Source organism: Maniola jurtina, chromosome Z (assembly GCF_905333055.1).
Source record: "Maniola jurtina chromosome Z, ilManJurt1.1, whole genome shotgun sequence".
In the NCBI taxonomy this organism is placed as follows: Eukaryota; Metazoa; Arthropoda; class Insecta; order Lepidoptera; family Nymphalidae; genus Maniola; species Maniola jurtina.
The window spans coordinates 15175477-15202857 of record NC_060058.1 but is presented as its reverse complement, the minus strand read 5'-3'; the positions used below and the strand labels follow the sequence as shown (position 1 = coordinate 15202857).

Here is a 27381-nt window from a genome sequence, read left to right as displayed (position 1 = left end):
GGAAATTAAACATGTTTGTTACATTAAACTATTTATTTAAAAATTACATTAAACATTAAAATGTTTGCATTTAGATTATTATTTATTTATATATTATGTATATTTTTTTAATGTAGGTGGTCTACATATATATAGGAATCATCTTTGATTTGGTTAACTATTATTTTAATATACATAATGTATGTAGGTACTTATTTAAGGTATCTACCCGAAATAATATACTAGGTTACCTACATTATAAAATATTGATCAGGTGATTAACAGAGCTCTCTCCGTCACTTACTCCATACAATCGTAGTTCCCATTTCATTTGAATATTAAGCAACCAAAGTCCATGAAATTTTGCAGACATAGTCTAGAAACTAATATCTGTGTCTGTGGTGTTTTAGATTTTTCTAAAAATATGTAGTTTTAAAATTACAGGGGCTCAAAGATTTGTATTTTTCTTTAAAAAAAGGCCCAACTTTGTGCTCGTTTTTCTAGACAACGAAGCAATTTAATGAAATTTGGAAAAACCACAGACCTAGAAAATTTAATGAATATTATGTAGTAAAAAAATTATCGTTATATATTTTATATTGTTATAATTATGTGGGAACTACGAAAACCAGAAATTACACCCAGAAATCTTGAAAATTTCGTGCTGTCTCGATTTGTGCAAGCGGGGTGGTGAAGTGCGGGGGACGACACGTGAAACTGACAGAAACGGACAGTCTAAACACACGGGCCACATTTAGACTGCACCCGACTCCAAACTTGTCGATAGGTCTAACTAAATACATTTCAACTTGCGTTAGACGTATGCGTTACCTACTCAGACGTTGCCTGTAGATAAAAATATGTCTCATGTTTGCTGGCAATAGCGTATGCATCAAACCCTGCAAGTTGCAACTCTCTTGCAACCTATTCCTCACGCAATACGCACAGCTTTAATATTATAATTTTTGACAATGTATACTATATGTAATGCCATATCACAGGTCACTCTCTGATTTATTGCTAAGAATTTACTTCCAAATGCAAAGAAATCTAAGTGTGTTGAATTCACACTGCCCAATACCAGGACCTTAAATGACATAAATTCATTGATAAATAATCATATGTTGAAAATAAAGGAGAACCCCGTGTTTCTCGGTATAATGTTAGATGCAAAGCTTCTATGGAACACCCACATATCAACACTTGATGGTAAACTCAGCTCTGCTGCTTACACTGTTAGAAAAATTCGACAGGTACTGACGTGGAAACTGCAAAAATTGTATATTTTGCCTATTTTCACTGTATTATGTCTTACGGACTCTTGCTATGAGATAAAGCGGTAGATATTGAGAAAAAAATGTATTACAGAAAAGGACAGGACGTGCAATTTATAATTTAAAACCGCGCGCTGCCATACAATAAAAATATAAGGAAATAAGTACCTTATCTATTATCTTATAGTAGCTTCTAAATATATTTACAACTAGCTAATGCCCGCAGCTTCGCTCGCGTGGATTTAGGTTTTTAAAAATCCCGATCCTTTCATTTCCCAGAACAAAAGTTGCCTCTCCGTAATAGCCCGTCCCCGGGATGCAACTTGTTTCTGTATCACGTAAGAATATTTAAACGGATTATCCTTTTCAAATCCCGAGGGATCACCAGGATTTAGGAATGCAATTTCTTACAGCATCAGGGTTGAGGTCAACGACAAAGTGTTTACTTGGTATAGATACCTTCAATATCAATTAATAATCGACACTTTTTAAATCCCATTAGCTTTAGTAGTCAGGTCCCCTGCAACATCAGGATTGAGGAGTTGGAATCCAAATTTTTTATTGAACAATGTCGCAAACTTTCTTTATCGATTAAAAAAACTACCCAAAATTACGCAGTTAGGTTACCTGCCAAATTTCATGGTTTTGAGTCAACGGGAAGTACCCTAGAGGTTTTCTTGACACACACGACAGACAGAGAGATAGACAACAAAGTGATCCTATAAGAGTTCCGTTTTTCATTTTGAGATACGAAACCCTAGAAAACGTAGGAACGGCATTCCGAACCAGTGGTAAATTTTTCTGACCATCCAAAAACACTTTGAAGTTTACCTAAAAGTTTACAGGAATAAAAATTTATCATTGTATTCCATTCCATTTCATTCTATTCCATTCTGTTCAAAGATAAATAGATAATAAAAATATTTGTCACCGAAACAATAATTTACGATACATCGACCAATATCAATTTTACTGATGACAATCTGACTATTACCAAAGTGAACGACTACTATAATATCTATTATATACGACTAACATAATATGTATTATAAATTGTGTGCCGTTTGCATTCTCACTAGGTTCTCATTAAGTTTGTTTTATTTGGTTAAACTTTCTGGCATTTATATTGTTATGACGTTTAATTGGCAAACAGTCTGTTTATTGGCTGAAACTCAAAAATTCAGCCAATCACAACAAAGAAAATATTGTAATAATGATTGATGCAGCTTTCTGTAATTGAAAACAAAATATTTGACATTAACTTGAATGTGACAGTGTTTTCCGAATAGGGTTGCCAGAGGCCCCGTATTTTACTGGTTACCCCGTATGTCAGGATAGAGAAACCGGTAATTATGAAAATAAAATACGGGGCAAATAAAACTAAATATTTTTAGGGTTCCGTAACTCAAAAGCAAAAAGAACTCTTATAGGATCACTTCGTTGTCTATTAGTCTGTCTGTCTTTCCGTCTGTCCGTCTGTCCATCTGTCCTTCTATCCGTCTGTCATGTGTTCATGAACAAATATTAGTATTTTCAATTTTCAAAGTAAGATAACTACATATATCAAGTGGGTTATCATATGAAAGGGCTTTACCTGTTCATTCTAAAACAGATTTTTATTTATTTTTATGCATATTTTTTTTAATGCATAACAGTTTTTGATTTCTCGTGTAAAATGCCGAAAAAAATACCCGAATCGGAACCCTCGGTGCGTGAGTCTGACTCGCACTTGGCTGGCGAAACCGAACACTGACGTTATGTCCAGTAGAAAGAATATTTTCCTTTTGCGGCAATGCGTAGCCGAAACCCACTCGATATTGATCATGGTCGTAGCCAAGGCGGCGGGGCTTGGTTTGAGGATGTTAGCCTTTTTTTATACAAGTTAGCCCGTGACTTTAATCTTTTCTAGTGGTAAGTGATGATGCAGTCTAATTTCTTGGCCATTAGGGCCATACTAACCATATAACTAGCCATGACCGAAGCCTCCCACCAGACCAGAAATTTAGAAATGGCGACTGCGCCTGGGAAGCCGTCAAAAACCTAAGCCTAAAATAATACTTACACTATTTCTTGCATTTGCTTACCAATTTTTTTTTGGAAATATATCAAACATTTCGCGCTCACTTCACTCGCGCTTTGAATTTGTATTACTTGGTGTAAGCCCCGCAATTTCGTTTGCATGAATTTAGAGTTTTAAAAATTCCGTGGGGGATTTTCCGGGCTAAAAAGTTTATGTCTGGGATGCAAGTTACCTCTGAATAGTAAGTACCAAAATTTTGGTAAAGAAGATGGGCCGTGAAAGGGTAACAAATAGATAGGCAAATAGATATACTGTCGTATTTGTAATATTAGTATGGATAGGGAGCTTTAAAAATAAAATCTTGCTATGGCTAAACTCGTTTCCCTTTCACTTTAATTCTTTCTGTAATTGAACCAAAAACACTTACGCTCACTGCGCTCGCGCTTTTTTATTGTTGTATTTTATCTCACTGTCAAATTGAAAGGCGAAATTCCACTAACCAGGTAATTAGCCCATAAAGTTGAGCGAATGTTATTTTCCTCATGACAGGATTCATTCAGTTCCGGCCCTGATAAAACCTCTCCCGAAATCGATTCCTGGCTACGGCCATAGTATTGATACTGTGAAGGTGGAATTACAAGTTAAATGTAAATTTAAGTTAAAATGCAAAGATTGTATGCATGAAATGTATAACATTTTGCTTTACAAAACTAGAGTTTTTAAAAGCTATTTAAATAAATAAATCTTTTATTTAAAATCACATTGCAAACACAGTTCACCAATCAAGACACGGCAACATACAGAGAAAAAATACAAAACTTACAAATAAACTGAAATATCTAAATAGGCTTTCCATGCATTTCAGAGAGAACCACCGCCTATTTCTTCAAATACTTCAAATTTTTAAATTTCTTCAAATCTAAACCCCGTATTTTTGATGGTGGTAGCCTGTAAATCAAAAAGAGGCAGGTGGCAACCCTACTTGCCACATGACATTACAGAATGAAAAATTGTTTTCATTACTCGGTAAGCCTACTGCCATAGTTTCACAGAAAGTGTGACGGTAGTTGTGACCTCTGATTGGTCGACTCTCTTTCACTATTTGCTAAAATTGATGATTGCAACAACAATTTTTTCTTTTTTGTAATCAAAAACAGAACACGGACGTCATACAGGTTGACTAATTGCAATCATTTCTGACCGGCTAACATTGTTCCGCTAGTGGCTCAAACTCACTGTCGCAGCAAGAACATGGTAAATTCAGCCAATCACAGCAATTAGAATTGGTTATCACAAATGCACCGATCTAGGAACCGAGAATACACGAACCAGGGCAGATAGAGATGAGAACAATAATATCATACGTAGGAAATCGACGGGGGATCGTTGACAATGATCCTCTTAACCATTTGGGTGTAAATAATACATATTTACGGTAACCAATTTGGCGAGGTTATACTAAACATCTAGTGCATAGAGCTCAAACAAAAAGACGAATAATAAAAAAAATATACTAAACTATCAAAATATAGTTTAAAAGCTGAAATACCGTCACAAATTCACGATTAGGCCTCGTCCATAGAGTAAAGTAATCTATGGCCTAGCCAAATAGCCTTGTGGATTTCCTGCAGTTTAAAAAATATTAATTAAGTTTAATTTTGTATTAATAGTTAACATGGAAAATAAATACTTGATTGTTTTATTTAAAGTTTAAACGCGACAACGATACCGAAGTCAAAAATTTTCAATTCAGCTGAAACTAGGCAGTTTATGCGTTTTTTATTCCATGTTTATTGTTAACACACGATTTCGCATAGTTAATAAGTATTTTAACAAGTGTAAATTAAAAATTTATAACACCCCCGACGATCCAAAGTATTTGAGTTTTCCAAAACATCATTTTCAAATAAATAATTATGTATTTAGGCAACGTCCATCTTGACAGCTTGACATTTGTCTATTGACATAGGTAATATTATGAACCTAACGGTTATCTAACCTTCTTTTCTGCAAGAAAACTAGAAAAGAGCTGATATCTCTTAAACGGCTGAACCAATTTTTTTAGATTATAGCTAAGAACACTCTCGATCAAGCCACATTTCAAACAAAAAAAAACTAAATTAAAATCGGTTCATTCGTTTAGGCGCTACGATGCCACAGACAGATACACAGATACACAGATACACAGACACACAGATACACAGATACACACGTCAAACTTATAACACCCCTCTTTTTGGGTCGGGGGTTAAAAAGAAAATGAAGAGTGGCAGTCCGCGAAGAGAGGAAAAGTTCACCAGGCATAGCCGTTTTGGCTTTGGACTTTGGACACTTTCTAGGCCAATCGCACTATGATGGCATTTCGGCTTCGGCAACATTAACAAACAACTTCTGAGTGTACTTATTTACTTAACCTATTAAAATGCCATAACATTAAGCGTTCATTCGTTTGGGAAGAAACACCATAAGTTTTAAGTTTTAATTCGCAAGTAGGGATATCTTTCGCCTTGTGGTGGGAAAGTCATATTTTAAAGCGCCCTGCCTACGCTCCGTTGCTAACTCACGCCGTGTCGATATTTATAATGAATTAAAATATTCACGACGTAGTAAAAACGGATCCTTAGTCGGACGGACTAATATTTAACGGACTTCTGTGCGTTAAATATTATTGAACGAACAAATAAATTTATCAAATTCACCACTGCTCAATTTGTATAAAAACAGTGGGGGGCAGTTATTTATACCTAAGTAAATAGATTCTAATAGGACCATTCATTCATACCATAGATATAAAATTCATACCCATATTTTGTCTATGGAGTAGACAGGCTCCCCGTGCAAAGCCTAGTTTAAAGTAAAACTATTCTAATTTTTTCGTATTTCATGGCGTATTTCAACTTGGCGCTGGTTTTCTCCCTCACGAATGCCCTAATATGACATTGTCACTGTCAGTTTAATAGTTCATCCAAACCTGCGCGACCAAGGCGACTACGAAGCGGGAACGTCAGCCGCGCGGCGGTCTACTGTAATGGCGCCATTTACATTCTACGTGACTACAACAGTCACATAAGATTCCACCGTGGATCCCGCATCCCGCGTTCATGACGCGCATATGTGGTCGTGGCTTAATACTAAGTATAACTTATCAACTATAAACCGTTTTCAAAGATTGCAAAAATTATCTGTTATATTGAAATTAATTACTTATTCAACTTGAAATTAAAATATCGAGTGGTGACGATGATGGCAGCAGTAATTTACCTCCGGAAACTAATAATGTTCAAAGAGTAATAAACGATTTGCTCGCAGAAACTTCTAAAGACAGATAGGTAGGTACCTATTTAAACATACGAAGATTTTGATTTTACTGTCTCGCGAGGTGTGAAAGTAGAGTATTGAACTTGGGGGTAATGCCTTATAATTTAAAAGTAAAATCCTCGGTACGCTTGGCATTTATCCGGCGCGGCGCCCGTGATATAATATAAGACATTACATTGCCCCCATGTTGAACAATCTACTATTTTATTTATTTCATCACTTAATAGGTAATTTACACAAATTATTAATATTATCTTTCAACCATGAACGGAGAAGTCTTAGACTAAAATTAAAAACTACTAAAATATCTATGAAGTCTATATACCTATAAGTGTAGATCATCTCGACAAAATCGTCTGATCTATTGTACTTACTTAGTTATGCCACGGAATATTTTTAGAAAATGGCACTGACACAATAACAAGATCAGGGCCGTCCTTACAGGTCTCCTTGTGTTGTGGGTTCTCGAAATGCTTGAAATAATCCATCTGTTTAGTGCGTGCAAAATACTAGTCTAATCTGAATATGAGGCGAATGATTGCGCGCTGTACAAAAATAGATATCAGCTGTGCTTATTTATTTAATCCTTAGTCTATGGTCTTGCTACATCAGATTGGACTACTAGTTTTGCGATCAGTTTAAAACTAAGACGCACTCATTACTCCTGCTCCACTCTATCTTTCGATAACTTGAAGATTATGAGCATTTCACCATTTCACTTTTCCAATATTTTTAAGGCCCATCAACTTTGTATGTTCTCGGAGGCAGTAGATGACCCTATTCTTTAAAATTATTTAAACTATTTTCAAAGCATTATACTGGACGTAGTGTTGGCGAGGCTCTGGCCTGCGTCAGTAGAATTTAATACTACGGAGTGTGCTGAAAATTTGACGATAATGCCTTCAAGAGACGTCCAGGTTCCTACAACTAAGCCAAGGACTCCAAAAACTACGACTATAGCGTTCTTGATGATCATACGGATTCTTTCCGAGTCTGAGACGTAGTACCAGTAGGTGCAGATTCGGATGAAGGCAGGGAAAACCAGGCCTAAGGCAGATAAGCAGAGGGCGCCGAACAGTGAGATAAAGAGGTCAAGCTCGGGTACTGCTGCTGCCAGTCCAACTGTAAAACAAGGGTTTGGATAAGACGAGTAAACGTAGTTCATAACTTAGTGAATAGAAAAGACACTGATAGCTTAGTGGTTAAGATTCTGGCCTTATATTGGGGCTACCTCTTACTTTACGGAGTCATGTGCGTTTCAAGCAGTTAAATATTGAGAGATTGCTGTAACAGTGAAGGAAACATTGTGAGGAACTTGGATGAAGTATGGCAGTTTTTGTTAAACCTATTTTTGTCTTTGGACATGGACCTCCTCACGTACGCGCCATTATTCTCGGTGCGTGGGCGAGCCTCCGCGGTTTCGTGCCGCAAGTCGCAACGCTGTGCCGACAGGATGGTAACCAGTCTCCGTTGAATCCTCCCACCAAACCAGACCAGAGACAATTTACAAAGTATTGCGTCCACCAGGAATCGAATCCGGAACCTCCCTCGGAAGACCACAGCGCTCACTACAGCACCAAGGAGATCATAATTCCAAAATCAAATCAAAGCCTCCAACCCACCAAAGTTTTTCACAAAAAGTCGCCCGTTGGACCATGATGTAAAACCTACAAAGTAAACCTGTAAAGGTAGGAATGTAACTTACACGTGACGAGTACGATGACGGTCCTTAGCATATACTCCCACAGGAACCTGTGGTTGCTGTTGAGCAGGCGAACACCCACGTACTCCTTCCACAGGATGTCGATGGCGACGTAGCAGACCAGAGCGTGGGTTATGAAGATCGCGAACGCTAACAGACATTGAACCACGCTCGCCAAACTGAAAAATCCCATTTTATATATTTATTCCCATTTCACATATATTTACATATAACTAGATGATGCCCGCGTGGATTTAGTTTTTTTTTAAATCCCGCATGAACTATTGAATTTCCCGAGATAAAAAGATGTCAATTTCACATTTTTTTTTCTGTGATGTAACCACAAATTAACGGTTCTCGGATTCATTCCTTTACATGTACTATAAGATCTACCTACCTGCCTGCCTGCAAATTTTATGATTCTAGGTAAACGGGAAGTACCTACTCTATAGGTTTTCTTGACTGACACGACAGACGGACAGACAGACAACAAAGGGTATAAGAGTTCCATTTTTCGTTTTGAGGTACGGAACCCTAAAAATAAAATAAACTTACATTTCAGTCTGTGAAGGCAAGTTCAGCGTGATACTGCCAGCTGCCGCCTCCCCATATTGAAGATATCCGAAGAGACCCATGCCCACGTACAAGATGATGATGGATACCATTCCACGGTTCAGAACTCCGAACGTTCCTACGAACGATTTGGGGTTCTTCATCTCATTTTCCAGGGGCAGAATCTGTGATAAATAAAAGTAAATATTCAAGTAAGTATAATATTATGTTCAGCGGTGATAGTCTAGTGGTTTTAAGACGTCGGCCTCCTAGTCCGGAGGGCCAAGGTTCTAACTTTAGGTCAAAATCTACAGAGCGCACTTTGACTTTGCTTAGACTTAAGTCAAACGAGACAGATTTATGGCAGCGGTATAACGCTGTCTCGTTTTAACAATGTCTTAGGTCTGAGCAAAGTCTAAGTGCGCTCTACTGTCAAACAAGACAATAATAATAGAGAGACTAGAGAGTCTGACACGGCAGACCTAAAGAGCGTATTTCGACTATACTCAGACTTCACTTCTCTCTCTCTCTCTCGTCTGGCTTTACACTGATTAGCCAATGTAAAGTTTGTAGTTATTCACAAGTTAGGGAAACTATATGTATAAGTATGGACTCCGTCTGTGCCGGCGCCCGCCGACATACGCGCGGCGCCCCTTTAGAGCGCTTCTTAGTCAGTTCCACCACTAATAAACACCAGCAGAACACAAAAACCGGCCACTTCTAACAAAAAACACTCCAAAAAGACACAACACGCGCGCCAGCAAACGCCACCACAGACGAAGTCCCAGACTTTACTTTGGGTTAAAACAAGACAGTTATGACAAAAATCTGTCTCTTCGTCCAATATCTTATAAACACGAGTTGTCAAGCAAGGAGAAGTGAGTATGTAGTTGGGGTAGTTTTGTTACTGGCTCTACTTTTCATTCGACGTTTTCTTGTCGTGGATTGTGACACCGGTCATCGAAATATATGTACCTACTCACGTTCACTGCGGATCACCCACAATCGGCCTGGTGCTGTGCCAAATCACTGTGCGCACGGAAAAAACAGGTCTTTCTCGCCTGTGCGGGACACGTTTTATGGCCATTTTTACGAGCACGACAGAGACAAATATAGTTTTCGAATTGTGACAAGAAATGTAGTAATATAGGCAGTTTATTTACGCGGCAGGTCCTTTTCGACCTCCGCCGCACAGGACTTTAAAAAAGTTACCTCAGTGCGGAGGCGGGCCTGTTTCGGTGGGTGACCGGTAGCAACCTGTTACCGCACTGTGCAGATGCGTACGCGTTGAGCCGCTACTAGTGTTGTGCAGTCACGGAAGGAGGATCCACGCTCGTCAAGTTCAGATTATCAAATTATAAAAGTCGAAATACTATCGACGACGAAAGTGAAAGTGATGAAGAAATTTTCCCCAAAAGAAAAAAAATGATTACCCTGATTTTAGAAATAATAATAATATGAGTGATTCTAGTGATAATTTAACACCATCAGTGTCTAACGCTGAATTAAACTTTCTTCTGGAACAGTCACGTAAAAATACTTGAAAGCCTTTGAATTATTTAACGATTGGAAATTTGCTAAAGGTGTGAAATTGTGAATACGTACTCAAAAACTGGTTTCATCATAATATAAACACGTAATATACTTACAAGAATGTAAAAATTTCTTAGTGTTTCAATAAATAATTATTTTCCTTACATCTTGTATTTTTTCGCTATTGAGGTGAAAAGTTGTATGTATCACACGATAGCAAACTTTTTGTTTCTTGTGCCTTTGAACCCCTCGCTACACTCAGGATTCTAACTTAGAATCACTTGCTACGCTCGTGATTCTATTATAGAATCCTTCGCCCGCTCGGGGTTCAAACTAGGCACTCGCAGCAAAAATGAATTTTGCTATCTTGTTGAACAAATAACTATTGTACTTGTTTTGTTACTTTGCAATTATTTTTACAATTAAGTAGGTAACTGTTATTATTTAGCGGGTTTTCACAGCGATATTCATGGTTTTGGTCCTGTTACAAGCACCATGATAACTTGGTTACGAATAATATCGTGGTAAGAACCCGTTAAATACGTAATATAAAAAGATTTTTTTTTGTTTTTATTATTATGTTTGGCTTAGTGCTTATAAGATTAAATATAATAATTAATGACTCGATATTTTTTTTTTCACTATCCCATCACTATAAAAATTACAGTTGGGTGCGGGATCAGGCCTGATCGACCTGACATTTTCGATTGCTAATTTCTCATTTTCTGTTTAGAGAATCCAGGCACCAGGTCAATGTAAAGTCAAATGATTCATCACGATTTCAAAACTATTAAAAAAATATATATACTTTATGGATTGGCGAAGATAATAGAGCTTTAACACCTCTCAGAGCTGTCGGGTCGAAAGGGCCTGCCACGCACATCAAGAAAGTCAAGTGGGGGCTTTTTTGGACTGCCACCGCACCAGCTGAAAGTCATTCTTATTTTTTACGCAGTGAACGTGTTAATTTATTTTTCACTTCACTAGCTCAACAAGGGCGCCTTTGCTGTCTAAAACCACTCAGTGAGAAAAAGTGTTGTATTAAGAAAAGTTCAATTCTATAAAGTATGCGCTTAACTGCTGTGAGCTTTCGTACCAAATGAAAAGTAGAAGATGATGCAGCCTAAGTTAGAGAGCGCCTGCTTAGAAGCTGCCTATTCACTCTTCTTTTGAAGGTCCCAATATTGTAACTGGTGAGGAAAACGGAAACCGGAAGGGCAATTTAAAGTTCCAAGTTGTTAAAGTTACTTACCACACCAATAGCTTCCAAAGCGAATAACACCGTTCCGAAAAATAGAGGAAAGTCTCTGATCTTCCCAGCTGGGTGCTTTCCTTCCAACGAAGGGGCTTCCCGGAAGATGTAGTACATGATGATCCCGAAGCTGACAAACGTCACCGCATTCGCGATCGCCGATAAAGGCGCCAAATACTTCAAGTCTCGCACCCAGTTTATCATGACCAGAGGGATCAGGATGTAGGTCATAACCTGTATGACTGTGACCTCTAATTCAAAGTGCTTGGTCAGAACGTACTGTATGTTCTCAGATACGAACACCACGTACACGCAGCACGCGCCGATCTGGTAGATGAGTAGAAATGCGTTTACGACGTGTCTGTAACAATAGATGATGACTACCTATAGTGCGCGACAGGTTAAGATGGCAACCGCGCATACCCGCACAACCCCCGCCCTAACCCGCTGCGGGTGAGTGCGGGTGACATGCGAGTGTGCGGGGCGTGCCCCTGCCTCATACCCCGATTGCCACCTCAAACTGTCGCGGACTATTTACTTCGTCCGCGTGGAAATGTGTTTGAAAAGTCCCGCGGAAACCATGGATTTTTACGGGATAAAAAGTAGTTTATTATGTTAATCCAAGGTATAATCTATCTCCATTCCAAACAGCCAAAACCGTCCAGTAGTTTTTGTGTGAGAGAGTAACAAACATACACACAAATACACAAACACACACATACACACTCACACATATACTCGAAAATAATTCGATCTCTCGTCTGGTCTGGTGGGAGGCTTTGGCTGGCCGTGGCGAGTAGAAATCGATCAAGAGTATGATATGGGTTTAACATGAAGTTTAACATGGCAATGGAAGGTGCTGGGAAGACGACCACCGTAAAGCCACAAGCGCTGTTTTGGTAGACCCCACACTAAGTGGATAGACTACTTCAAAGTTCAAACGAGTCGCAGGAAGCTGTTGAATTCATGTGGTGCAACATCGCTCCAGATACCTACGAGAATGTCCAGCAATGGACGTCGATCGATTAATGACTGCGACGACGGTCTGTTACGCCCATTTCAGGTTGACCCGTTCCATGTTTGATTGCATCATCAATAATCATCATGTAAGGTCAAACTTAGTCCATATTTACCCAGTATACGTCGTTCTAATTGGCTTGGTATTCCAATTTTAGAATTAAAGTCTCCCATGATAATACATTTTTTCCCAGCCTCGTTCTGAGCTTTTTTTAGGGTGGTATAGAAAGTTTCTACAAGTAAGTAAAGTAGGAAAAAGAAACAAGAGGGGAGAAATTCTGATAAGCTATGCATATGAAAATAATCTCTCAGTAATGAATTTCTTTTATGAAATGAGATCTGATTCCAGGTGGACTTGGTGTTCGCCTGATGGGAAAACAAGGAACGAAATTGACTTTGTCTTAACAGATATTCCAAAGATAATTCATAACATCGAAATCTTGAACCAAGTACCATACCCATCGGATCACAGGCTAGTTAGAGCAACTGTCTCTCTCGATTCCGGCAAAAAAAGTAGAGCTCTCTTTTCAAATAACAAAAAAATATTAAGACACGACGAAGAGATAGAGGCATATAGAAAGTATCTTGTAGAGCATAGTACAGATGTTGCTCTTGAAAATGAAGACACAGTCCAAAGTTATTACAATAAAATAGAAAACTACATTAAAAATGGCATAAAATTCTCGAATAACGAAGTAAGAAGTATAGGTAAAAATATTATATCGGTAGAGACAAAAAATCTTATAAACAAGCGCCTAGAGCTTCAGAATACGTACCCAAAGACTCCTAAGATAAAAAAAGAACTGACAAAAATTTATAAAATTGTAAATAATAAAATTAAAGAAGATTATAAAAATTATAGATTTTCGGTAATAGAAAAATCCCTTCGAGAGAAACGTGGTATGAAGCGAGCCAATAGGGAACTTGCAATTTACAAAACATGGATACCTAGCTTGCAAGAGAAACAAAAAATCTCTACCAACCGAAAAGCTATTCTAGAGACAGCATCTAAATTCTATAAAAAGCTCTATGACACAAGCATGAATTCGGAAACGCACTTCATACACAACATAGAGAATGAAGGGAATACAATAAGAGAGGAGTGGAACGAACTTGACATACTCAATGCAATTAAACGCCTGAAAACCGAAAAAAGCACAGGTCCGGACAACATACCAAATGAGGCCATCAAATACGCTGCGGACATCTTGATAACCCCTATATATAAACTATTTAAATTAATAATAATTCAAGAGTCAGTCCCTCATCAATGGGTAGAATCACACATTACTCTACTATACAAAAAAGGAGATCCTAAAGATGTACAAAATTACCGCCCAATAAGCTTGATGTGCTGTCTTTATAAGCTTTTTTCTTCTTGTCTGCTCAGTAAAATAAGCGACCAGATTGACTTAAACCAACCCAAGGAACAAGCTGGCTTCCGCAAGGGTTTTTCCACAATGGACCACATCCATACGGTAGAGCAAATACTAGAAAAATACAAAGAAAAAAGAGCATCTCTATATGTAGCATTTATTGACTATAAAAAAGCGTTCGATACAATTTTCCATACATGCATATGGGATGCCCTCAAAGACTGCAAAATAAATAGTAATTATATAAATATAATAAAGGATATTTATAAAAGGAGTAAAAGTAGAGTAAAGTTGGAAACAATTGGACCGCCATTTGAAATAAATAGAGGCGTCAAACAAGGAGATCCTCTTTCTCCAAAAATATTTATAGCAGTATTAGAATCAATTTTCAAAACTCTACATTGGGAAAATTTGGGCATAAAAATCAAAGGTTCCTCTCTAACACACTTAAGATTTGCAGATGATCTAGTGATTTTCGCCGAAAATAGTAGGGACATGCAATACATGGTAAAGACTCTACATGAAGCCAGCCTAAGATTCGGCTTGGAAATTAACGAAGGGAAAACAAAAGTTATGACAAACGCAAACCAATTTCCCATTTATGTGGGCGAAAACATCCTAGAGTATGTGGAAAAATATATCTACCTAGGAAAGCAAATATCTTTTAAGCCACATTGTAATGCCGAAGAGGTGGAAAGAAGAATAACAATGGCCTGGAATAAGTACTGGTCGATGAAAGAAATTTTTAAAAATCGATTGCCAGTAACTCTCAAAAAAATTGCCATGGACTCTTGCGTGCTTCCGTGCCTTACCTACGGCGCTCAAACCTGGGTTTTTACCAAAAATATAAGAAACAAAATAAGAGTATGTCAACGAGCTATGGAGCGCAGTCTCTTAAATATTAAAAAAATTCAAAAATTTAAGGCATCAGATATAAGAGAAGAAACAAATATGATAGATTTCCTAAAACATGCTCTCTCATTAAAGTGGAAATGGGCCGGCCATATTGCGAGACTGCAGGACGAGAGATGGACTCAAAAAGTCACTACGTGGATCGGACCTCAAGGCAAAAGAAGACGTGGAAGACCTAACTCTAGATGGGAAGATGATATCATATCCGTTGCGGGCAGAGACTGGAAGGAGTTGGCAAAAACTAGGAAAAACTGGTCAGTTTTGGAGGAGGCCTACACCCAAGAGGGTTTCTCATCTTCACACTAACAGATATATATGTATATTAAAAATTAATAAACATGTAAACATAATTAAAAAAAGAAAAAAAAATCAAGTAGAAAGAGATAGAATAATAGAGCGATAAATTACAGAATAAGAATAATAGTAAAAGAAATTAAATTGAAAATCATTTGAAATAAATTCAATAATAAATAATAATTATACTCTCTATTATACTACTCTATTGTATGTTTAATGTAATTTGACATAGATGAATTGAATTATTGTAATGTAATTTGACATAACTAGATAAATTGAATTGTTGTTATGTAATTTCACATAGATAATTTTTTTTTTGTTTATAAAAGGAATGTAAATTATTGTAAGATTAGTAATCAATTTTAATGTACATATTATAAACAGTAATTACTGAATAGGAATACTTAATAAGACTTAGTAAAATAAATTGAATTAAAATGTAATTTTAAACAATATCTATAATAACTTTAGGTATACTACTTTATACTATTTTAAAAATGTAATTTAGTTTTTGTAATTTTTTGTTTATCTAAAAATAATAATGAACTGTAAGATTCAAATTCAAATTCAAATTATTTTTATTCAATTAAACTTTTACAAGTGCTTTTGAATCGTCAAAATAATCTACCACTGGTTCGGAATGCTGTTCCTACCGAGAAGAACCAGCAAGAAACTCGGCGGTTGCTCTTTTCAAATGTACAATTTACAATAATATGCCATACTGTATACAAGCAATTGCAGCGCCGTGTATTGCTGGAGCGCATCAAATCCAAGCTTTTTTGTCATTTACATAATCTTCGATTGTATAATAAGCTTTTTTCAGGAGCATACTTTTAATAGATTTTTTAAACTTGTGTAAAGGCAAGTCTAAAATTGATTGTGGAATTTTATTATAAAATATTACACTCATTCCCACAAACGATTTTCCAACTTTCCTGAGGCGGAGCGTAGGATATGCGAGCCTATGTGCGGTTTCTAGTTTGCCGGTCGTGGAAATCACCGATTTTTTTGTAACTATGGATGTTTTGTCGTACAAAAATTATATTAGCGTAAATATATTGAGAAGCTACTGTAAGAATACCTATTTCCTTAAATTTCTCTCGTAGGGAATCGCGCGGTTTTAAATTATAGATTGCGCGTATATTGCCCTTTTTTGTACTACGAAAATTTTTCCAATATCCGCCGCTTTACCCCATAGTAAGATTCCGTAAGACATAATACTGTGAAAATAGGCAAAATATACAATTTTTGCAGTTTCCACATCAGTTATCTGTCGAATCTTTCTAACAGCGTAAGCAGCAGAGCTGAGTTTACCAGCAAGTGTTGATATATGGGCGTGCCATTGAAGCTTTGCATCTAAAGTTATCCCCAGGAACACGGTAGTTTCTTCTACTTTCAACATATCATTATTTACCATTAAATTAAAATCATTTGCCGTCTTAGTATTGGGCAATGCGAATTCGACACACTTAGTTTTCTTTGCATTGCATTTGATTAGTTATAATTGTTTAATATGATGTTGTTCGTAACGATTAGTATAAATTATATTGTAAAATAACCAAATGTGAAATGAAGAGAGAAAAATAAAAGGCTTATTATTATTATTATAAGGTCAAACTTGTATAACTTACGCAGCATAAGGTGCGCATGCCTTGCACCAAGCAGGTCCCTCGGAGAGCGCGGCCACTGCTGCACCGGTGTAGGTCAGGGAAGGCACCTTCCGCCGCTTGCACAGCTCGTAGCACGAGTCCAGCAGCACATGGATGCAGTATGAGCACAAAAAACCTGCGACAAAACAACTCATTCATGCACCTAAAATCAACATGGCTGTTCAACGCGAAAGAAAAAAATGCAAGTAACACCCGTTCGCATGGCCATCTGGTTCTGCAGGAAAAGAACTGGTTCCCAAAAACTAAGAGTGTGTTCTAGTTTCTATTCTATTTTATACGGGACCAGCCACCCGCCCCGGCCTCGCACGAGTAGCTTATTACAATTTTTGTAGGGATCTCTAATTTGTTTGAAAATTAAATATGTATAGCCTATGTCACCCTGGAATAAATTAGCTATCTACTGGTGAAATAAAAATCTGTTTTAGAATGTACAGGTAAAGCCCTTCCATATGATACCCCACTTGGTATAGTTATCTTACTTTGAAAATTTAAACACATATAAATTTTTTTAACGATGTAAATACATATTCACGGTTTCCGGATTTATTCCTTTACTTGTGCTATAAGACCTACCTATCTGCCAAATTTCATGATTCTAGGTCAACGGGAAGTACCCTATTAGTTTTCTTGACAGACACGACGGACGGACGGATGGACAGACAGACAGACAGACAACAAAGTGATCCTATAAGGGTTCCGTTTTTCCTTTTGAGGTATGGAACCCTAAAAAAATAAAGTTACAAAAAATCCATAGTCAAAAAGACATACAAGAATGAAAATAGAGTGCAAGAACTCACCTATCACCAAAGTGCCCACTGTGCCGACCACGTAGCCTGACTTGGCGAAAGCGTGGGGCATCGCCAGGATGCCAGTTCCTAGGCTCCCTTTCAACAAGTGCAGGAAGGTTTCTGTGTTTCTGAAACCAAACATAATGGAATTGTTTTACGTTATTTAATTTTATTGACTTTCACTTGGCTGCAACCAGACCTTCTGGCAAGTGATGATGCAGCCTAAGATGAAGCGCTTGCCTAGAAGACGCCTGTTCATTCTCGAATTGACTCCCGACCGAATAACTGGTTAGGCGCGTGTCAGAGAATACGAAGGTATAAGGTCAAGTTCATGAAGAAGGTAGTCATGCTTATAATGCTACTCAAATGCGGAGTAATTAATAACACGTTTTAATGTAGGTACTTAGAAAATTCGAAGAAAAATTTTCAAAAGAAAAATAAAACCGACTTCAAAAACGACAAACACTAAAAACTAAAAAGTAAAAAATAACTTTTGTTTAGCTACACGTGTAATGCACCTAGGTATGAAGTCGAGCGAGCATATTAAAACAAAATTAGAAATCCAAGAGTGAAGCTCGCCCGACTTCATACCTAGGTGCATTACACGTGTAGCTATACAAAAGTTATTTTTTACTTTTTAGTTTTTAGTGTTTGTCGTTTTTGAAGTCGGTTTTATTTTTCTTTTGAAAATTTTTTATTTCACAATTTTTAGTGGCCCTACTGTACTATAATATGCTGTGCCCAGTTAAAACCCTACTGTTTACTAAGCTATTACACTGATCGCGAGCAATTTGCTCCTATCCATTGAGGAGTTCTGTTCTCCATCTCCGAAGATATTCATCAGATCTTCACCAAATTTATATGGGACCACCTGCATAGTATACCCTTTCAAACAAAAAAAAAATTTCCAAATCGGTCCAGGGGTCTTTGAGTAATCGGGGAACATACATAAAAAAAAAAAAAAAAGATCCCGACGAATTGAGAACCTCCTCCTTTTTTGGAAGTCGGTTAAAAATAGGCGATGAAAGTCGAATCGATTCATTTCTATCGGCAAGAGTACAACATAGCCTCAGTCTATACTGTCTATGTTCGAGATGCCTAGCGATATATAGACGCCATATTTTTTGTTTAGATTCTATTTAGTATGTTTTTATTTCGGTTTGTGTATGTTACGCGCTGAGTTGAGTAGCTGTAGGACTTTGCTCATAGCAGAGTGAATTATCCAGTAGAGTGGTAACTAGCCACAGCCAAAGCCTCCCACTAGATGTATTATCTGGTCTCATAAAGCTAGGTATCCAACCATCATCATTATCAACACATATCTATCTTATCAACCGCTAGAGTTGATAACATAGACCAACCACGCCTGTGGTTTTCCAGATTTTAACAGAAATCTGGAAAACCACAGGCGTAGATATTAGTTTCTAGAATATGTCTGCAAAATTTCATGGACTTTGGTTGCTTAATATTCAAATGAAATTGGAACTACGTTTGTATGGAGCGAGTGACGAAGAGACCCCTCTTAAGTCAACTTGGGTACTTACGTTGTAGGGTGCCCTATGACGCGGTGGTCATAGGGCTCATAGTTCTCGATTTGGTCAAGGTTGTTCTCGTTCAAGTTGACCAGGAAGATGCTCTTGTCGCCGGGTTTCTTCTTTTCATCTTTTACGGGTGACAGGCTGAAACAATTGCCCTATAAGTTATATAGCGAAAATTTAACAGAAGGACCAACCACCACCACGGCACGGCGCCTGAGCCACCCCCGCCTTTTAGCCATACCGATAAATAATAGATAGATCGATAAATAATCTACTGCGCTGATTCAATGTAAGAATTCATTTTACCTGATAACAACTGACATATTTAAAGCGGCGATGTATTTTTTTTTTAAACCCTGACCAAAAAGAGGGGTGTTATAAGATTTGACGTGTGTATCATCTGTGTATTTGTCTGTGGCATCGTAGCTCCTAAACTAATGAACCGGTTTTAATTTAGATTTTTTGTTTAAAAGGTGGCTTGATCGAGAGTGTTCTTAGGCATAATTCAAGAAAATGGGTTCAGGCTTTTGAAAGTTATCAGCTTTTTTCTAGTTACTGTAACCTTCACTTGTCGGGGGTGTTATAAATTTTTAATTTACACTTGTATATTCAAAAGCCCCTTGACTGCAATATCACTTGGTGGTAAGAATGATGCAGTCTAAAATTGAAGCGGGCTAACCTGGAAGGGGTATGGTAGTTTTTGTTAAACCCATACCCCATTGGTTTCTACACGGCATCGTACCGGAACGCTTAATCGTTTGGAGGCACGGCTTTGCCGGTAGGGTACTAGCCACGACTACCAGATCAGAAATTTAGAAACTTTAAAATTCCAAACCCCTGCCAGAAATCGGACCCGAGACCTCCCACTAATAAGACCACAGCGATTACCACTGCGCCAGGGAGGCGGATTCGTATTCTTCAATAAATTAATAAATCAGTAGCCTCGTGGTTTAGATTTCAGCTTCTTATTCGGGGGTGTGAATTTCTGAGCGTGCACATCTAAATTTTCGGAAAAATGTGCATTCGAAGCAATTGAATATTACTTGATGTACGGGTGAAGGAAAACGTCGCGAGGAAACCTGCGAGTTTCCATGAAATTTCTCGGCGGTGTGTGAAGTCTGCCAATCTACACTTGGCCAGCGTAGTCCTAAACCCTTCTCATTCTAAGAGGAGACCGTACTCAGTAGTGAACCGTGATGGGTAGAGGTTATGGTGATAATCATGAACTGACGTACCAAAAGTAGCTGTCCATATCCTGTGCGGCTATGAAATAGCCGTGAATAAGGAATGTTGAAAACACAACCTATCGATTTTATTTGTAATTATATTATATGTATAGATGCCGTGTACTTACGGTGTAGGTTATAGGTTGGGGAGGGCATTTGATGGCCAATATTGCATTTGCCCGTGCATGAATCCTAAGCACTGATATTTATGTATAGTATGTTATAATAATATGTTGTCCATACTTGCTGGATCGGAAAAGCTGTATTATTGTTATAATTTCAATCGTTTACATTTTGTTTCGAAAAAATCAGAGTTCCCGCGGGATTTTTCAAATCCGCGCGAACAAATATTAACACTAACACTAACAATTTAATAATATTATTTTTCAGAGAGCCACCCTGAAAAATAATATTATTAAATTTTTGATTTAACATTTGGTTTTGAGTCAAATACCAAAATTTCAGATTTGTAACTTATTTCGTCTCCGAGCTAGAGACCTGTGACACGCGGACAGACAGATGACAGACAGACAGCAGAGTAAAATTAATAGGGCACCGTTTTTACCCATTAGGTAAGGAGCCCTAAAAATGGGAAAGGTTGTTTTATTATGGCTTTCAAACTAAACTGAGGCCACATAACAACAACTGTTCTTACAATTGCAATTTTCAAAGAACATTTAATTTTTCCGATAGATATCTAAATGATATCTAAGTATTTTTATTTGTCCTTACATTACCTGTATTTAAACTTAGAAGGTATGTTTGTATTATTATTACAAATTCATACTTAAAAAGCTTACGTAAGTTAAAACATGCACATACTTAGTTTTAATTCCGGAAAATTGCACATTATTTATGTAGAAATCATATCACAAAAACACCTCTAAAGATATTTAGAAATATCACCAATCACATCACAAACATAACTCTGAAGATTAACTTCATAACATTCATTTCACTTTAATTTTATTTTTAATTTAATTTAATTTAAATTAATTTAATTTAATTTAATTCCGATAGATATATCTAAATGATATCTAAGTATTTTTATTTGTCCTTACATTACCTGTATTTAAACTTAGAAGGTATGTTTGTATTATTATTACAAATTCATACTTAAAAAGCTTACGTAAGTTAACTAATAATACTTAGTTAATAACTAGTAATACTTAGTTTTAAATTCCGGAAAATTGCACATTATTTATGTAGAAATCATATCACAAAAACACCTCTAAAGATATTTAGAAATATCACCAATCACATCACAAACACAACTCTGAAGATTAACTTCATAACATTCATATCACTTTAAGTTTAACACAATTAAATAACTCATTCGTCATTTTGAATTGCCTAAATAAGTTAAGTAATTCAGTTATAACACTTGAATTAGGTCAGTAACAATCAAATTATTGTAGGTACCTACTTATTCAGAAGTTATCGTGTTAATTAAAAGTTAAAAAGTTAATACCGACGTGCAATAACGGGAAAAAAATTAGGGGATATTTGTTAAAGTTTTGCATAGGTACCTAGTAGCTAGGATTTTTTTTTTTAATATAAGGGACGCTTGGACGGCCAACTTACTCGGCATCAGTCATGATTGCTTGGAAACGGTAAATGTTTGCAGATACAAAGTCTAGAGCTCTAAGTTGATGGTAGGTCAGAACCTGGCGAACCGCAGTGAATATACTAATTAGTGATACTACAGGTAGGTGACAAACACAACACAGGTCTTAGTGGGTGTAAGCTCCGCATACCCCCTCCGTTTCCCATGACGAAGGTGTGTATGCGTAGGCATTCTCTGTGTATAAAAAACGGTCAAGTTCGAGTCAGACTCGCGCACTGAGGGTTCCGCACTCGGGTATTTTTTCCAACATTTTGCACGATAAATCAAAAACTATTATGTATAAAAATAAATAAAAATCTGTTTTAGAATGTACCTACAGGTAAAGCCCTTTCATATTATGATTCCCCACTTGGTATAGTTATCTTACTTTGATAATTGAAACATATTTTAATTTTTTTTTAAATGATGTGGCCACAAATTCATGGTTTCCTGTACTTGTGCTATAAGACCTACCTACCTGCCAAATTTCATGATTGTAGGTCAACGGGAAGTACCCTATAGGTTTCTTGACAGACACGACGGACAGACAGACAGACAACAAAGTGTTCCGTTTTTCCTTTTGAGGTACGGAACCCTAAAAAGGTGCCTGGGTTACAAGGTAAGAATCTGGGTAGAAGATATTGAACCTTTATCCAAACCTAGGGCTTCGAGCTCTTTTTGAGGAGATTTGGAAAAGGGTTATCGAGTTAACCGGGGACCCGAGAGCTGGCAGCTACATTGGGCAAAGAATAAGTTAACCATCCAGCTGTCCAGAAGAATAAATATAATAAGCCATCCAAAGGGGTAATGCTGCCAGCATCTTGGGTACAAATTACAATGCCTCGCTTAACTGTAGTCTCGATGAGGTTTTAGATTTAATTTAATTTATTTTAGGTTTCAATTATATTTATTTTTATAGTTTTAATTTAGATTTAGTTTAGTTTAGTGTGTAACTAATAATCCAATTCTTAAAATTCCTATACTTACTGATATCCGCATTACTCCGTGTGCTCCGTGGCTATGTCACGGAGCACACGCGGACACGCGGACAAAGTTGCGGTTAAAAGCTAGTCCTCTATATAATTATTAACCATTACGTATTCATAGAAAGTATTGACAGTATATAAATGAAGTAGTCAGTAATCAGAATGTCATCTATCCAGTCATTTACTTATATTATGATCCAGCTGCTGATCGCTATCACGTATCTATGATAATATCATCATGACCTATTGTCGTCGGCTCACTACTGAGCACTGGTCTCCTCTCAGGATGATAAGGGTACGAGTTACGACTATAGTCTTTCACGCTGCCCTAATGTGGAAAAGCAGAGTTCACTCACCTTTGAAAACATTATGGAAAACTCTTAGGCATCAGGTTTCCTCGCGATGATTTTCACTTAAAAACGTAATCAAAGAAATAGATTACCCGCCATATCGACCACGATCGGGCAACGTTCAGGAAGCTGCGAGAAGTGCGAAACATCTATTCTAAATTCCTCAGTGCATGACGACTGTCAAAGTCTTCGAACAGTGTGTGTGAACATTGATGTTATATGGACCCGAGACATGGTCGGTAACTATGGACCTCATAAAAAAGCTCCGAGTTAGGTACTCAGCGGACGATGGAGACAATTCTTCTTTCTTCTTTCTGGGCTGGTTTCCGCACTAAAACGTTTCCGTCTGTTCTGTGGATGGAGACAATTATAAAGAAGTCAAGAAAAGAGAATCAAAGTAATCGACATAGCTCAACGGGTTGCGAAGCTGAAATGGCAGAACTTGTAAAAGTCTAATTGAATAAAAACATTTTGAATTTTGAATTTTGAATTTTGAAATGCCAAGACGTTGGAGTCCTGGTGCCAGAATGTCGGTTTCGAACCTGAAAGCGCAGCGTTGGAAGCCATCCCCTAATAGGTGGACAGCCGATATTAAAAGACTCGCAGGGAGTAGCAGCGCTGGATGGTGGCGGCGCAAGAGCCTGATGTGTGGAAGTCCAGCAGTGGACGTCTATGGGTTGGCAATAATGTGATGATGATGATGAACTCGTAACCGTAATTAGCGTTAGCTGGTATGTCAACTAGGGTCTAGCTTATAGCTTGTATCGCTCGTCAATCAGGGGCTTTACATACCTTTGTGGAAGGAAGTCGTCTGGCTCGAAGGAGGGGTTGACCATGGGCCCACTCTGTCTGCGAGCCCATTCTTCCGCTTCCTGAAACAATTAGACCATATTGTTTAATATGTACTTGCGCATCTCTCTAACTGGTTTGGGCCATATCCATGCATAAACCCATAGCCCATATCCGTGTCCATATCCGTGTCACGGCCCTATCCCTATTCCCTATTATTGATTTTGACGAAATTTGGCACAGAGATTCAATTCATTTCAATTTAATTAGCTTTATCCGATCCTATTAAAATAATAAACGCGAAAGTTTGTATGTATGGATGGATGTATGTTTGTTACTCTTTCACGCAAAAACTACGAGGCTTTACCTACACTGGCAAGCCTCAAATGTTACCTTTTGACACTACCTAGGCTTTGAAACGATTAGGTAGGTATCTTTGATTTCACGACACCCCTTAATATTTGACATCTATATGTCGATTTTAGGATAAACCGAGTGTGTCATCCTATGGTTTCATCACTAGTTCATTCTCACTGATTCTAGCGGATTAGATTGACAGGAGTGCGCACGTATGCGTTCTTTGGGACATGTTACTATCCCACCAAAAACATTTCATGTAAAAAGGTAGCCAAGACTCACAAGTTCATAATGTTTTCACTGTTAAAAAGTTATGAGATCTCTAATAGAGCCAAGCCCCTAGCTGAGCTTAGATTTGTGCTGGCCATGGGACCTATCCGAAGTCCAAAGTCATATAGCTCTTAAATGTTCTTGACTGTATCACATTTATAACAATAAATAACAGATCACTCTACTTACAAGCTCTGATTCTACAAACCTTATATCTTGGTAAAAAAGTACGGCTTGGCCGTTTACAGTTCGTGGATTTTTTATCTGAAATAACATTTAAGCCCGGAATAGCTTATGCGACCATCACGAAGTACAATACAAATTAGTAATTGTCGAACAAACTATTCCTTAAGGCCTTAAAATATGTTATGTCATGTAATAGTTTTACGAACATTAAACGGCCAAGCCATCCTTTTTTTAGCAAGATGTACGGTTTGTAGAATCAGAGCTTGTAAGTAGAGTGATTTGTTATTTATTGTTATAAATGTGATACAGTCAAGAACATTTAAGAGCTATATTACTTTGGACTTCGGATAGGTCCCATGGCCAGCACAAATCTAAGCTCAGCTAGGGGCTTGGCTCTATTAAAGATCTCATAACTTTTTAACAGTGAAAACATTATGAACTTGTGAGTCTTGGCTACCTTTTTACATGAAATGTTTTTGGTGGGATTTCATTTCTTTTTGGCAGGTGCCCTAGATTTTTTTGGATCTATTTTTTGTAGGTAGGTACACCATTTTCAGGGCCCACTCTCTATCGTTACCTCTTTTTTTAAAAGCTTTTATTCAACTTGCAATGTACTCGTATTTAAATATGTTTGTTCGGGTGGAATCTTGCAACTCAATTTTGAAGCAGATATACCAAATTTCAGTCTTTTAGGACTTCAGGAAACACAGATACTTGGTACGTTTGATAAATCTGCCACGGACATCTTATCCTGAAAACTTCAGAATTCGAGCAACAGATTTTACAGATATGCATCTCATATACGAGAGGATGAAGGGGGACCCGATTTCTTAATTTATCTGTTGTTCATAATTCTTGAAATTCCTACTTAATGCCAAATTTCATTCTTCTAGGACTTCAGAAAGTACCCTAGAATTTGTGACTAGAGGTTTTGAATGTCGATAAATCTGAAACTATAAAAGCTAGACAATTGATACTCAGTGCGTTTAATGAATCTGCCAAGGACATCTTATCCTGAAAATATCAGCATTCTAGCGATAGAATTTACAGATTTGCTTCCCCCATAAAGAGGCGTAGAGGGGTGAAATTTCCAATTTCTTAATATTCCTGTAGTTTGTATGCAATTTCTAGTCTACATACCAAATTTCAGTCTAGTAGGACTTCGGGAAGTACCCTAGAATTACAGACTAGAAGTTTTGACTGTCAATTAATCTGAAAGTATAAAAGCTAGACAATTGATACTCAGTGCGTTTAATCAATCTGCCAAGGACATCTTATCCTGAAAATATCAGCATTCTAGCGACAGAATTTACAGATTTGCTTTTCTCATAAGAGGCGTAGAGGGGGGGAAATTCCAATTTCTTAATTTTCCTGTAGTTTGTATACAATTTCTAGTCTACATACCAAATTTTAGTCTTCTAGGACTTTGGGAAGTACCCTAGAATTACAGACTTGAAGTTTTGACTGTCAATAAATCTGAAACTATAAAAGCTAGACAATCGATACTCAATGCGTTTAATAAATCTGTCAAGGACATCTTATCCTGAAAATATCAGCATTCTAGCGACAGAATTTACAGATTTGCTTTTCTCATAAGAGGCGTAGAGGGGGGGAAATTCCAATTTCTTAATTTTCCTGTAGTTTGTATGCAATTTCTAGTCTACATACCAAATTTCAGCCTTCTAGGACTTCGGAAAGTACCCTAGAATTACAGACTATGAATTGTGATGATCATCAGTGAGGGACGAAAACGGCGTATTTTAGGTATCAATAAATCTGTAATGTAACCATAAAAGCTAGATATTTGATACTTTGTATATTTGGTAAATTTGCTGAGGACACCTTATACTGAAAATTTCAGCTTTCTAGCGTCATCCAGACCGAAGTTATGACGGGTCGAAAATACGGCGAAACACTTCGAGAAAAAGGTACGTAGCGCCCCGGCCGCCGTTTGGCTCGTCTTGGCGGGGGCACTGCCGTGCCCCCTGAAAACGCCGCTTATAGAGGAACATTATATTGCTGGGCGTGTTATTTTTGTAAACCGCTACACGCGCACAGTCTCAATGGCAACGACATTGATACCGCTCTTCTTACGTTTTAGAGTTCCTTAGTAAAGCGAGGAATCCTCTTAGTTGGTATGTGTAATGGTGGCCGTAAGTGATGATGCAGTCTAAGATGGAAGCGGGCTAACCTGGAAGGGGTATTTCAGTTTTCCTTAAATCCATTCCACTTTGGTTTCTTGGTATCATACTGGCTGGAAGGGGAAGGCTGAGGATCGGGTGTGGTGGCGCTGTATCGGGAAGGCCTGTGTCCAACAGTGGATGTCCACAGGCTGATGATGATGATGACGCTGGTGCAGTTACGAGTGTACGCTACTTCCTTC

The 27381-nt window shown here is 37.6% G+C and overlaps 1 protein-coding gene across 3 annotated transcripts; it reads right to left on the bottom strand.

The window, feature by feature from the left end:
* Positions 1–5646: 5646 nt before the first annotated feature.
* LOC123880699 (proton-coupled amino acid transporter-like protein CG1139) lies at positions 5647–24264 on the bottom strand. Of its 3 annotated transcripts, XM_045928980.1 has the most exons (9): positions 24189–24238; positions 23489–23747; positions 19235–19369; positions 17700–17818; positions 16864–17017; positions 11631–11991; positions 8849–9030; positions 8297–8472; positions 5647–7713 (listed from the first exon to the last, which is right to left on the bottom strand). In XM_045928980.1, the coding sequence occupies exons 4-9, from the start codon at positions 17758–17760 to the stop codon at positions 7397–7399; spliced, it is 1251 nt and encodes a 416-aa protein (XP_045784936.1). In that variant the 5' UTR covers positions 17761–17818; positions 19235–19369; positions 23489–23747; positions 24189–24238; the 3' UTR covers positions 5647–7396. The 3 variants fall into 3 exon arrangements, with proteins under 3 accessions (XP_045784936.1, XP_045784934.1, XP_045784935.1); XM_045928978.1 differs by lacking the exon at positions 23489–23747 and having other exon boundaries at positions 24189–24264; XM_045928979.1 differs by lacking the exons at positions 23489–23747; positions 24189–24238 and adding an exon at positions 22039–22147.
* Between the last annotated feature and the right edge of the window lie 3117 nt (positions 24265–27381).

Bases quoted from the DNA above. Each gene is read 5' to 3' on its own strand.
- LOC123880699 (XM_045928978.1), bottom strand. From the start codon at position 24,232: ATGGTCAACCCCTCCTTCGAGCCAGACGACTTCCTTCCACAAAG. The intron at 17,018-17,699 runs GTGAGTTCTTGC...GTTTTGTCGCAG, and splicing joins AGTGGGCACTTTGGTGATAG to GTTTTTTGTGCTCATACTGC. The intron at 11,992-16,863 runs GTAAGTTATACA...CTATTGTTACAG, and splicing joins GCATGCGCACCTTATGCTGC to ACACGTCGTAAACGCATTTC.